This window comes from Dermacentor andersoni, chromosome 8 (genome assembly GCF_023375885.2).
Source record: "Dermacentor andersoni chromosome 8, qqDerAnde1_hic_scaffold, whole genome shotgun sequence".
NCBI classification, from domain to species: domain Eukaryota; kingdom Metazoa; phylum Arthropoda; class Arachnida; order Ixodida; family Ixodidae; genus Dermacentor; species Dermacentor andersoni.
The window spans coordinates 133472593-133486872 of record NC_092821.1 but is presented as its reverse complement, the minus strand read 5'-3'; the positions used below and the strand labels follow the sequence as shown (position 1 = coordinate 133486872).

Below are 14280 nucleotides of genomic sequence, written 5' to 3'. Positions count from 1 at the left end.
AACATTTTTTGGCGGAGATTCGCCACTTCGATAGTATCTATCTATCTATCTATCTATCTATCTATCTATCTATCTATCTATCTATCTATCTATCTATCTATCTATCTATCTATCTATCTATCTATCTATCTATCTATCTATCTCTATCACTTCGCTAGCCGCCTGTGTCTTAGTGCTCTCATGGTCGTTTTATTAACTTGGTGTATACCGAAATTCTTATAGTATATGACAAGAGTGTATGACGAACATAAATGATCGATCATGACAAGAACATCATGACATGAGTGTCATGTAGGCCATGGAACAGCCGCCTACGTCTTCGTGCTCTCATGGTCGTTTCGTTAACATGGTTGGCTCCCCACACACTGCTTGGCATAACATCGATTCCCACAGGGTGTGGGCTTTGCCGGATTTTTTCTTCGTGTCGTTTATTTCTTGTAAAGCATTACGATCATAGGGTCACGAATGCTAAGACTGAGATGCTCGTTACCACCTTCTTCGATCCCCCCCCCCCCCCCCCCCCCCCCCCGGTCGCGCGGCCCATACCCATTAAACGAAGGACTACCGAGGCGGAGGCGAGTGCCATCTGGAAGTGTTGAAACGAACCGGGCGCGCCACTTTAAGGCGTTAGGCATTACCGCGCGCGCGCACATCTCGGAAGCAATGGCTGCTCTATGATTGGTAGAAACGCTAGAAAAGAGGCTTGTGTTTTGAGTTTCCGCGCAAGAGAATTATGCTTTCTCGTATATTCAAACTACAATTCGACGCTATCATGTCTGCAGGTTGTGCGTAAGTCGTACTTTACGATTTTTCTGACATATTTTACCTCGAGAAATTCAATTTGTTCAGCAACCTCCTTGTGCTATATGGAGGGACTGCGTGATCGGGTATGCGTAGTTTGCTGCTTGCTGCTGCTTTCCAGGTGGCGCATGTGTCGCTCCGCCTAGAAATCACGTGAACAGTCGCATCTGCGCCTCGAAGGGGTGGTCAGGTACCCCAAACAAATGGCGCAGAAAGCCAGCTTGCCTCTTTCAACCCCTATAATGCTTGTTGCGTTCAAAGATGCATTGCTCTTCATTTGGGGCATCCTTGAGCCAAATGAGAAGGTGGGCTAAACACTGCGCCGTATGCTTCGCTGTACATACATTTGAACCGGGCACGTCGGATCCGTTGCATTTTTTTCAAATATGGAAGATGGAGTTGGCCTCCGGCCAAAGCTTACTATTAAACAATGGCCCATAATCAGCAGGACTGTGCTGAATCACACCGGACAGATATGAAGTCATTCGCAGCGTTGTCAATGTCTTCCTAATCTTCGTCCGAATTTTTATTTTATTTTTTTTCGTTATTCGTTACTAATTCAGCATACGCTGAATGAGGAACGGCTTCTGACAGGCAGCTTATTTTTGCCTTTATTACGCGCTCCCTCAAATCATGTTGGAAGCGCGCAGGCGGCTAAATCTGACTGGTCGTGAAACTTCGTCCTGAAGAAATCGATCAGTCTGCGCAATTCAGCCAAGTGTAGCGAACTGTGCGTGTATTCAATGGAATCACGCGTGCAACATACAGAACTGCATACGTTTCAGTAAAGAACAACCTTAAAACAACCATTCGAGCCACATAATTCATGATTATGTTGTTAGTTAACCTTCCTTTCTTTTTATCTTGACTTATTTCGCGTTCTTTATTATTTGATTCTTGTTCTGTTCATATGTATGTAACCAAAAACATGCTATTGCTCCACACTTGTTATCTGTACCGCCCCCCTCACGCAATACTCCTTCTGGAGCCTGTGAGGTATATGAAATAAACAAATAAATAAATAAAAAAATAAGGCACTCCTGCGCCTACATGCGATGCGAAGCACGTAGCACCTCCCGCATATGCTTCCCGGTAAAGATTACTGTGGCTCGAGCTGCCGCGGCGATGGCAGCTTGATTGGAGCATACGAAGCAGGGAGTGAGGCAACTACACTTTCGTACGTAAAAGAAGTACCAGCCTAACAAGTGATTTGTGTTGTGACAGTGCTATAGGAAGGCCACATATAGTGAGGACTCCCGAAAGAGCAGCGTGCGTACGAGGAGCGGTTCGTTCGTTCGTTCGTTCGTTCGTTCGTTCGTTCGTTCGTTCGTTCGATCGTTCGTTCGTTCGTTCGTTCGTTCGTTCGTTCGTTCGTTCGATCGTTCGTTCGTTCGTTCGTTCGTTCGTTCGTTCGTTCGTTCGTTCGTTCGTTCGTTCGTTCGTTCGTTCGTTCGTTCGTTCGTTCGTTCGTTCAACGAACGATCGATCAATCGATCGATCAATCGATTGGCTGGCTGGCTGGCTGGCTGGCTGGCTGGCTGGCTGGCTGGCTGGCTGGCTGGCTGGCTGGCTGGCTGGCTGTGTGGCTGGACTCAACTAGAGTAGAATAGATAAGAGTAGACCAGACAAAGCTAGATGAGACAGGGCTGAACTAGACTGGACTGAAACGGACCGTGCCAGTCCGTCGGCTGGCTGGATGACTGACGCAGCGTTGTAACCTATAGTCGCTTAGGATTTTATTGCAGTCGTAGCTTCTCGTCGTTAGGAATAACAAAAACCCACGGTGGTGACGGCGATGTTTCGCCACACCGCTAACGACTTCGGTCGGGCGAGCTTTCCCGGTAGCGACAATAGTGGCTGCAGTGCGATCATGTCACGACCGAGGTGCAGGCTCTCTCGTCGAATGCGTTGCTGACAAGGCTCCGGAAGTAGTCCACGATCCTCCTCAGTGCCTTCAGTCGACTGTGGGGACCGTACATGTTGAGGGAGGCACAGTGGTTGCCATAGTCGTCATAGTCGACGTCGTAAGCGGCAATGCCGAAGTTGACGTCATCCACGTCTCGCTTTACCCTGCAAAGCTGGGTTAAAGAAAAAGAAAAAAAAAGAAGAAAAAAAGGCCGAAGCCATCGACGTTGGGTATCAATATAATCGAATAGTCGAACTCGCCCTACAGGAAGCTGCTCGATTTATTAAAGGAATTATGCACTTCGTGGTGAATATTTGTTACAGCGAGGACACATACGGGTAGCGCTTGTTCTTTCGTTGCATAATTCCGCAGAGAGTAGAACTGTTACCTAGCACATCTCGAGAGGTGGCTTTAAATATCAGCCGGTTCGTCATGCATGCGGTCTCTCCAACGGTGCGAGCGCCGGCGTGTTGAACGCGACTGCCATCCTTCCCGCCCCGCCGGAGCCTACACTGTCGTAGCCGCAACATGAGGAGAGGGTAGCTGGTGGAAAGAGAAGCCTGTCGTCGCCGAGTGTTCCACTGGCCTAAATTAGCCGCACGAGCACTGGAGTAGGGACGTAAAACTTCCGGAAATTTTAAATTGGAAGACAAAAAAAACTATTTCTTTTTTTTCTGTTTTATAGGATATTTTGAGAAAATTGGAACTCCACAAAAATAGCCTGTGTTTACAATTCCAGCAAGAAAACATTGTTATCCACAAACACACGCTATAATTACGCACAGAAGGCGAATCCGATAGAAGGAACGCCTTGTTCCCTTCCAAGAAAGATTGCTACTCTGATAACTGAGAAAAAGTACTTCAGTGTTCCGGATCACTCTCAATGGACATACTCGCATTAGAATCGGTCGCGGCTGCTTCTACAAGAATATTTGGAAGTACGTATATGAGTTTTTTTAACCATGTTTACTTCTGTGTGTGTTGGGAAGTTACTGATGTAACATTCGCAAACAAACGCCAGCTTCGTTCACAACCGGCAGGGGGCGAACATGTCAGCAACAGCCTAGAGCCTGTCAGCGGTAGATTAGTGCAAAGGCCCTTGGCACCAGGTTCACGGTTCTACGTGCTTCGCAGGGTCTCAGACGGCAGTCCTGGACCAACGCCAGTCCAGGACCAACGCCAATCCTGGACCAACGCCAGTCCAGGACCGACGCCAATCCTGGACGAATTCCAATCCGGGACCGACGCCAGCCCTGGACCAACGCCAGTCCTGGACCAAGCACAGTGGGCGTCCCATATTTCGCAACGTTTGAAAGCTACACTGTACCCGACGACAACTTTCTCTGGCAGCACAGCCAAGGCTACTCGCACGTGCTCGCACGTGCGGAACGTCTGCTCTTGTTTTACTCCTCCAAAGCCGTGTCGACGTCTTGCTTGCGGTTCATAGGACCAGAAGAACCAGATGACGATGCCAGATAAGTTCAGAAAGCTAGGAACAGCAAGTAACGGAAATCCTTTTTCCTTAGCAAGCTTTTGTTACGAAAAGAACACAAAAAATGAAAATAATTGGTACCGTTTGTCTAACGCCACGTAACTTCCAGTTGCTTACATTCGCGGACTACGTGCAGATATCCCGCAAAAGAAAAAGTGCGTGCTTCGGCTGCGTAGCTCTGACTGCGCCGAGAGAACGTTTTTGCCGGTTATACGTTTTAAAGCGAAACTGAAAGCACATAATGAAGATACTTGAAAACTGTGCTGCTGTTTTCTTGTCTCCATCGTCACTTCTACAGAATCCTATGCTGCATAGCCGAGACTTGAGAGCCTTACTCTATACGAAATTTTTTAATCACTTGTGTCTCTGCGCTGAAAAACACGGAAAAGAACGTTTTCTTTTTCTTTAATCTTTCCCGTTTTTTTTTTTTCTCGGCTCTTACATCTCTACAATGGAGCAGAGGACGGAAAATAACGACGGCAACAGGTTATAACTAGCGCCACGCCGCTCGTAGGTTCGCTCCCTAGCGAAAAAAGGGTTGAACTACAGATGGCGCGACGAACCAGGGTCATCTGCGCACGTCAACCAAACATTAGGCTTGACGCAAAGCGTATGCCTTGGCTCATGCCAAGCACTTCGCGGTAGGCAGGTACAAGGTCCCTGCCTGGCGTCATTTCTGGCCTCTTGAATGACAAAATGATTCAAGTGTCCGATGGCTTTATCGAGCCTTACTGTTTTGCGTTTCTTAAGATGTCGCCTTAGCGTAACAGACTCTCGCTCACCTTATCGCGAAGGCCGTCCTCGTTGTCGTATGCGAACGCGCGCGCGTCGGTAGCGTGGTGTGCGAGCATGGCGTAATGGCTAGGCGAGTACTTCAGTTGGGCCGCGTACCGAGTATGCTTGCACACCTGTACGACAAAAGGGCGCGTGGCAAGGTCTTTAGCTATAAACACCGGGCACCCACCAGACGACGCCACCAGCGCTTTAGCAAGTGGCGCCGCCTGTGACAGAGACATCTCACATGGCATGTAAAGCAGACGACAGACAGGAAGGAGAAATGTGACGCACACGGCGTGGTGGATTTGTTTTGCACCGATGTTAGAACTCACAATGTCTTGTAAGTGACTTTGACAAATTGAATCATCGATAACGTTGCCGCCTGCTCAAGCTCTAGCGTGACTGCGAGATCAGGATGCGAATGCTGAGACATTCAATGCAGCGTCAATGAAAACAGTGAGAGCACAAACAAGCGTTCTTCTTCTTCTTCTTGGGCTTTATCATTGTGGGGTCCTTGTTCATCGAGCAGTGCGTAGGCTGCTCTCCTGACGCGACCGACGTTAGCTCCCAAATCGTTATGATTATTATCAATTATCGACCCCCTTCGTGCCTACTAAAGAACGAAGACTTTTTCTTTCAGCAATCTCCAACTATCCATGCCTTGCACCAGCTGACCACATCGTCATCGTATGCCTGAAATTTACTCTTCATCGCCCCACCCAGTTCTCTGCTGTCGTTGACTACACTTGACTTTTGTTGTCACCCTCTCTTAACTCTAACAAAACACCGGTTGCCAGCAGTATAAATCCTCCCCATCTTCATTTCTTCTATTCGATGTCAACTAGATTATAGGCTACACCCGTTCACTCCCTAGCTCACACCTCCGTCTTCCTGTTTCATAACAGGACCAAAAATGATAGGCGTACCATAACGCAACACAACTGCCGGTTTCATTATAAAAAAAACACAGGAACAAGACCTCCAACAGCGTAACACAGGATGCATATAAATACATATATATATAAATACATATATATATATATATATATATATATATATATATATATATATATATATATATATATATATATATATATATATATATATATAGGGATGCCCCTCCTACTCACCTCTGTATAACTGCCGAAGGATTCGCTGCTCGGGTCGTACAGACAGGGTGAGAAGAAGTCCATTGCGTCTCTCGTTTTGGGTTCCGTCCAACGGCCCTTCATAGTCACAGTCAGCAGACCTTGGCTAACACCGTTGCTTGCGTAGAACTCGCGAAGGCTGAAGGGGCCATTCGACTGAATGGTAAATACAGCGACGGAGAAGAAATCAAATAATGAGTGACAACGTGTGTCCAAAAAACTGGCAAACTTCACCAATTCATGCGGCTCAGAGCAGATATACTGGCTCCCTCTGCAGACACCGTCATCTCATTATGACGGCGACGACGATGATGATGATCACGATTATTATGATGATGATGATGATGATGATGATGATGATGAGGAGGAGGAGGAGGAGGAGGAGGAGGAGGAGGAGGAGGAGGAGGAGGAGGAGGAGGGGGAGGAGGAGGAGGATTACAGTGTTGATTGCAATTGAGGATTATAGTGTTGATTACAATTCTCTTAAAGGCAGTGGTAGCTATCCACTCTGGAGGATTGAACAATAGTTGGGTTACTTTGAGGAATGAATCGGAAGAGTCATATTTAAAAGCTGACAAATTCGCTCGAAAGCGATAGATCAATCTTTGGCGTTAGGCGGTGACTCCTCAGACGGCGTTGGAGTTAAGCAGATGCGACATGTTTCGTTTTTCTTAGCCACATGATGAGAGCTGCATGGCGACGGCAGCGTTCGAGCTTTAGATCACCGTCTCTGTACACGCCACATCGAGACGTTAGCCGAAAAACAAAATGAGAAGAAGGGAACCATGCTGTTATCGCGTTGTCTTCATCGCCACATTGTATTCCTTTTTTTTTTCCTATCACAACTGATAGAACCATCACTTCTAGCAGCAAAGTGCTCGCGCTAATCTCCCGGATTCTGTATCCCGAACATTGTACACGTTCTCCAGAATTCGACGGTGAGATGTCTTTAATCAGATTCTACTTGTGACGCGAACAGCGTTGCATATTCTAGAATTCACGGGAGCATGAGCAATGGCTATGGAATGTATGTAGTATGTTGACGGCATCATAACCGTCATCATCAGCCGCAGTCGCAGCGATCCTCAATTAACCCGGTCTTGCTCTAGTCTTTACAAATTGCGCCTGCAAATTTACTAATTTCTTCACTCCCTCTAATATTGTACCGTCCTCGACTGCAGTTCCCTTTCCTTCGCACGCATTTGGTCGGGTGCATTATTACGGTCCACCGGTTATGTACCCTACACATTACATGGCCTGCCAAGCTCCATTGTAACGTCTTACGTTGACATGTAAATTAATAAATAACAAACCTGTTCGAGCATTGAGACGATAGATGCGACGACTAATGACAGTGATCATCGCTCTACCGATCACATTGTTGCTTGCCTCTCTGGCCAGAAGTTCGTTCAATAAGAGTTTTTAGCTCAACCATTTGGCAGCGTTTCTGGTTCTTCACCTTCACTACAACGTGACGATCTTCATGCCTCATCTTACATGCGAGAGCAGTTTCTGCAGGGCAGGTATTCTGTAAGAGTCCATCTAGTGGACTATCCATTTCGGCTGCTGCTGATTGTATGCAGCTGTATGAGCGAGAAGGAGACGAGCAGACCCAGCCAATCAGCAACGACCGAAATGGACATTCCACTAGCTGGGCTCCTACAGAATACCACCCCTGCTCGCGTCGATTCGATAACGCGCTAGGATTCTGGCTAACGTTTGTATAGTTTGATTAGACAGGCCTGCCTCACTGCCGACTCGCTTACAACGTTCCAGAAGTTTCGGATACAACAAGCCCGTCTTCCGGTCTTAACTTCATATTCCTCCATTAGAGTTCTTCCCAGATTTATTACGAGCTCTAATGAATAACTCTTCAAGTTGAGATGTCAGCATGGGCGTCACTGCTACCGCATGAAGGGCTCATTGTCGACGTCTCCCAGCTTGTTAACACGCTTTCTCTTTCCCTGGACTTGATTTATTGATTTTTTTTTCAGTTTCTAACAAAATATATATATGACCAACCCCGGTTGCCAGGCAGTAATTCATTTAGCATGCTTTCGGGAAGGGGCATTTGTGCACTGTAAGAACGTTTACACCCTTAAGGGTGTCTTCTTGTCGCACTAATGACACCCTTACCTTTAGGGACTTAGAAAAAGTTATAAAGGACGACAACAGAGCTATGACTAGACGTGCGATGACAAAAGACAAAGTTGAAAACTATGTAACCAATCTGACAGCCTTTGGCGCACGGAAATATCCGAAAGGAGTGTTTCATACCTATCCCTGTGAAATTCTCTCGCCGGATATTTCTGTACGCCCAAGGCTGTCAGAATGATAACATAGTTTTCAACTACGTCTCTTGTCATCGCACGTCCAGTTAGAGCTCCGTTGTCGGACTATATAAATAAAGGGTTACCAGAGCGACAAGAGAATACCCTTAAGAGTGTAAACATTTTTATAGTGTGACAGAATGTTGCACTATGTGTTATGGGGTGGCGCTCCCCTTACCACCATGACTTAACACTACGCGCGAACAAACTGGTACATGATGCGCCCTTTCCTTCAGGACCAGCTTGGAATCCCGTTCAGCGTCTGCGGCCACCTCTGGTCGCCCACCTTGCAATCAAAGGCGCAGCATCTCAAATGATAGTGCCTGCGTCTTCGACCACTGTAAGGGGGTCGGGGGGGGGGGGTAGAGGGGGCACAAAAATGGCGCGACATGGAAAATCGCGATTAGTTCCCAAATAATGCTGAACGCTTTACAATCAAGTAGTGAAACTGGGCTAACCAAGTCGTAGTGGTAGGCCTTGGCGACATTGTCCGTGGGCGCGTCATCTGGATGCCGAGTAGGAGGCATGACGGTGCAATTTTTGATCGTGTTGTCACCGAACTGGTAGTGGCCAAGCACGATGAGCAGGTCCGGGTGGAAACGCAGCTTGCTGCAACGCGATGCCAAGGACAGGTCACATGGAGACATGGTCACATGATCACAAGCGCACCTACTTATTATGTTCATCATTACTTTGCGTCATTTAACCCTGAATAAAAAATTCTTTGAAAATTTGAACGTTTATTTAACATAATGAGCGTGTACAATTGCAAAGTACACACTTTTGGGACCCAACAAATTTGTTAAGGGGTCTCTACCGATTGTTATCAGGAAAAAAACACTTCTATGGCAGCTGTTTATTTTTATTCTGTAAAATCACATAAAACTGAAATAGCTGAATAAGTAAAACAAGAAAATAGAGTAGTAAGGAAAAAATTCACAAATTAGATACATTTTTCTAACAATTTTCTATCTTACGGCATCGAAAACATCGGCACAGGAAAAGAAAAAAAAAGTGAGACCATGTGCAAGTATGCGCAGTGTTACGCATTGTTAGGTCACTGTCAAGCTTATTCCAAACTGAGGTGCCTGTAAACTGTAGTGTAGAGCGACCGTAATTAGTATTTACCTTAGGCAATAAAAAATGACAGTGAGACGCGTTTCCAACATTGCGAAGTGAGGGATGGAGCGAGACTGTTGTCAAGGCTAGTTTTTCATTAACTATTTGATGCATGACGTAGGCGATGTTGTATGTTGTCAAATCGCAAATGTTGAGGATGTTGAGGGTTTTAAATAAATCTTCCCTCTTGATATGCATACTGTTGGGTGCTATAATGCGAAGAGCTCTTTTTTGAAGTGTAAACACCGGTGACAGATGAGTTTTGTATGTGCAAACTCATCTGTAAACTCATCATGTAAACTTTGTGGGCTGAAGGAGACCTTATTTCAGGGTATGGCCAACAATCGTGCACTTGATCAACCTTGATACATAAACATTTTGACGCAGAGTCTACTCAGCACCATTGGCTGAGTAAAAGAAACTCAACAAGCTCGAAAAAATTTGCGCTACTGGGACTGGAACATGAATGAAGATTTGTCTGTAGAGCGCCTCTGCTGTCAACACATTTCGGGTGTCGAGCTTCGCCATACCTCAATGAGGATTGACTTCAATCCTCAGCGCTTGAGTCCGTTTCCACATGTCAGCCTTTCAATTCATATAAGTTCAATTCAATGTATGTTCAAGGAAACTTCGGGGAAAATATTATCGGTAAAAAGGGGAAATCGACAGTCTACAGGGCGAAGCTTATTATCACTCACTAGGCTGTGAGTGACGCCGCAGAAAACAACAGAATGATAATGCAATGAGAATAGAGGAATTTCAATCACGTGAATTGAAGAAAAAAACATTACACATTTACTTTAGTATAAGAAAATGTAGAAATAGGTAATATCGGTATGTATTCGTGTATGTACGCATAAGTGACACAGCAACAAGATATTGCACTGTAATTTGTACAATAATTGTACAATTGTAAAAGAAATTTTCTAGTAGCATAATAATTAAACATATCACGAAACACTGCTATAATTCTAGTTCTCTGGTGCACTTATAATTTGAGCAATTACTAACTACCTCGTAAAATTCCCCCTTGATGGCATTTTGAGTCAGCCGTAAGAGGGCATGGCAGCCGTTTGAGCGCCGGCCACGCCCTTTTAATCGGAGAGGCTTAGACAATCTCATAGGCGACGGCAGTTGAAAAGAAACTTGATATGAATGGGAGTGGGAATAGGAGTGGGAGTGGGAACCTGAGTGGGAAAAACAAAATCAGGAAAGAAACAATTTATGAGAACTCGAAGGGAAGCTCCTCACTTTTCGAAGCGAGATCGGGATGCGCTAGAGCGTGTAGTTATAAAACGAGGTACACCAAGGAAGAAGCATCGTGTACTTGCTGCGGTGAAGCTAGGGAAACGATGGAACATGTTTTATTAGAATATAAAGGCATCTACCCAGCTGGCAGTTTAGGCTCCTCTTGCCTCCTTGAAGCCCTTGGGTTAAAGGATAGCAGGGGGGAGGTAAACATGTATGCAAGAGATTAGTAAGAGGCGAGTGGAGGTTTGGTAGCAGAAAAGCAGGGAGACCACAAGAACCGAGGTGTACAAAAATTAAGTTCCCAGTAGGGGTTCAGAAAGTTTGATGCTGGGAATTCTTTGTGTGTGTGCGTATTTTTTTTCTCAGAAGCACAGCTAGGACATTAGGCAAAAATAATAACAAGAGCTCGGTAGTGGCACCCACCAACTTGTTTCAAAGGCGACGCTCATGGCATCCATCCATTCATCCATCCGGAACGCAGCAACAATAAAACACAGAGACCTTTGGGGCCACAATAAATACTCCTATGAAGTAGTGCGTGAAATCAGGAAAAGAGCAATGGTGCTTGCGCTAGCGTTCGCGAATGTCGTTCTGCGCTTAAAATCTGATATCTTGTCGGTGTTGGAAGTTAAACAAAGATCGGTAGGCCGATTGGCTTTCAGAGTTCACTGTAAAACTACAAATGAGGCAATGCAGGGTGAAATGCGGTGGGCCACTTTAGAAGTCAGAAAAGTGCAGAGCAAAATTAGTTTTGAAGAAAGACTCAGGAATTCGCATCAAAATAAATTGGCGGCTAAAGTGCACAAACATAAGTACCTATACTTGAAAAGCGTGGACGCAGGATGGAGGAAGAGGTCAAGAAAGTTGACAACCAAGTAATGGTAGCCAAAAACCGGGAAGACTTTGACACGACCTGATCCGTTACAGGCGTTGGTAGCGGTACAATTTATATGGAGAAGTTTTGAAGATAAGAAAAAAATTAAGCAGATGTATACATATATGCTAAAATGAAAAGCATGTATAGCACACCTGATTGATTCAAGCAGGATAGGTGACTATTTTGCGTTTCACCGTTTCAAAGGAGATCATCGAATCAAAATGACTAAGATTGCGAATTTAACAATATGGTGGGACTTTTCCGCGTCCCGTAACAGACCTCACTCAATTAATGACTTTCCTGTGGTAACCAAAAGTTTCCAAATGGGGTCACACTTGGGTCACACTAGGGATAGCCTTAGGTAACATTATGCCTTCTTTATTTACTTCTGTTGCGTTGATTTGTTTTCCTCCTTTGTTTACTTTAGTTGCTAATCGTACGTTCCACGTTTTATACATGTACTGACACGAGATCCCCCTGAATGTTCTTGCTGTGGGACCTCCTACTGTATTAATTTACTGTGTAATTGTATTAATGTCTACTATTGATGTCTATTATTGATTGATTGATTGATTGATTGATTGATTGATTGATTGATTGATTGATTGATTGATTGATTGATTGATTGATTGATTGATTGATTGATTGATTGATTGATTGATTGATTGATTGATTGATTGATTGATTGATTTCGACTAAGTTTGTCACAGTCCCGCAAAGTCTGCCACGGCGACCCTTACTGAAACTGACCTGAAGTGCCGGGCAAGAGCCCGGCTCCAGTCGTCCTCCGGAAGTGGTCCGGCGAACACTGTGAGCGAGCGCTGACCCCGAGCCCTCTGGCTGTCGAGAAGGCGGTCCATCACCTAAAGAGAAACAAAGCGTGCGGAGTGCAATAACATAAGGCACCTAGCTCAATAAGAAAGAATGGCAAGTATGCGCATGCAAAATGCGCACCGTTTCCTGTTGGGGGTGGGCTGGACGCGCCGTTCGTGTGGTTTCTGCGTGGAGTGTGTTTTGCGTCAGTGCTATATTAATCTTATAAAAAATAATTGTTATTATTAATATGTATACTTTGCGTCAGTGCTATACTATTCTTTTGACAATAAAGATTATTATTAATATGTATACTTTGTTCCTTTGTCGGTGCTGTTTGTGAGTGTGCACATATTTTAGTGCGTCTCTCGAGTACGTGGCGTGAACGCGCGTGCGTACGCGCACCTCGCTTTTGGGGTAGCAGCAATTATTTAAACCCTGGCAAGGAAAGTGGCTTTTACCCTGACGTTGAAACGTTTATGTTTGCTGCAGACTGACGCTTGACTTGTCAATCCATACTGTTGATCAATTCAAGGCTCTGTCTTCCGTAACTCCTTTGTCCTCCATATCACTCAGTTTTCTGGGGTTTTTGTTGCATACTTCTAGCTCTCAAAGTAAAGCCGAAGGACAATGGGCCGTACTTTTAGAATTGCAATGGCCTGCTGCCATTTCGCTGGGTGGGGTTGCTCCGGCGTGTCGAGGATGCCGACGTGGAAGATCTTGCTCGACCAGAAGATCGCCAGGGGACTCGGACTTCTCTGCTTCAGGTCGTTCTCCGCGTCTTGCAGATATCTGTAAGATTGCAGCATAGCACGAGGCCGCATATTCGAGCGGATCGAATATGCCATGGGTATAAAAGCTATAATGAAAAGAAGAATGTCGACCAAGCGCATGTCTGCAGACCGTTCTCTTCTACGTTGGTTTTGATTTCTCAAGCGAAACCCCGGGGACGTCAACGTAGTACACTAAGAAGCATTTCTCGGCACTAAGAGCGCATGCCGGTGAAGTCCGGCAACTGGTGTACGCTAAATACTAGCCGCTCTCTACAATTCAGCAAAGATGCTCACTCGAAAGCGAAGCCCACTCCCGATGTGGTCTTGTTGTACTTGGCCGCCACTCGCATGAATGTCTGAAGGTCCTCCTCGAACGGTTCGCCGGAGGAAAGTTTGTTCCGGCCTTGTGCGTAAAGCGAGTCGTAGAAGGCATAGTCGCACAAGCCGTCACTGGGCATGACAGCATCGGACGTTGTCCTCTGACCGTAGGTGCAGAGCAAGGTTTCTGTGCCGAGCGCTGCGATTGAGTTATTTGATCTATTTATTCATTCATTTAGTCGTTGTGGAGTGGTATAGATTCGTGATTCATGAGTACGACATTGAGTCATTTGTTGAGTAATGGGCGATTTAAGAATTTACTGAATGAGCTATCAATTGATAGATTCATTCATTCATTCATTCATTCATTCATTCATTCATAACAATTCATTCATATTCATGCATTCATTGAAGTAGGTCTGGATGTCCACTTCGCTCTTTTCATAAGCGCATGCATAGCACTAAACTCAAACCTGTGCTTGCTACGCTCCCCAAGCTGTACAAAAAAAGACCTTTATTAGTGTTTCAGCAACGAAGGCGTTCTCTTGCTGAGAGCGGTGCCACGTTGTAGCGCGAAAAAATATATCGAGCTTGTACCTTAGGATCTGGCAGACAGTCATGAACCATATCGTACAGTACCATACAAAATATGTGTTTGTAAATGTAATTATATGC

General features: G+C 45.4%; 1 protein-coding gene across 1 annotated transcript; it reads right to left on the bottom strand.

Moving 5' to 3' along the window:
* Nucleotides 1-2472: 2472 nt before the first annotated feature.
* On the bottom strand, nt 2473-13745 carry LOC129383406 (uncharacterized). Its single transcript, XM_055067970.2, has 7 exons — nt 13582-13745; nt 13156-13306; nt 12452-12564; nt 8913-9063; nt 6107-6280; nt 4982-5107; nt 2473-2879 (listed from the first exon to the last, which is right to left on the bottom strand). Exons 1-7 carry the CDS (start codon nt 13743-13745, stop codon nt 2670-2672), a joined length of 1089 nt encoding a protein of 362 aa, XP_054923945.1. The 3' UTR covers nt 2473-2669.
* Nucleotides 13746-14280: the final 535 nt, after the last annotated feature.

What these genes read in the sequence shown, in the direction of transcription:
- LOC129383406 (XM_055067970.2), bottom strand. Translation starts at nt 13,745, where the DNA reads ATGCCCAGTGACGGCTTGTGCGACTATGCCTTCTACGACTCGCTTTAC. An exon ending in AGGCCTACCACTACGACTTG is followed by an intron (nt 6,281 to 8,912) that starts GTTAGCCCAGTT and finishes TTTACCATTCAG; the next exon opens with TCGAATGGCCCCTTCAGCCT. An exon ending in CCTTCGGCAGTTATACAGAG is followed by an intron (nt 5,108 to 6,106) that starts GTGAGTAGGAGG and finishes TTTGTCGTACAG; the next exon opens with GTGTGCAAGCATACTCGGTA.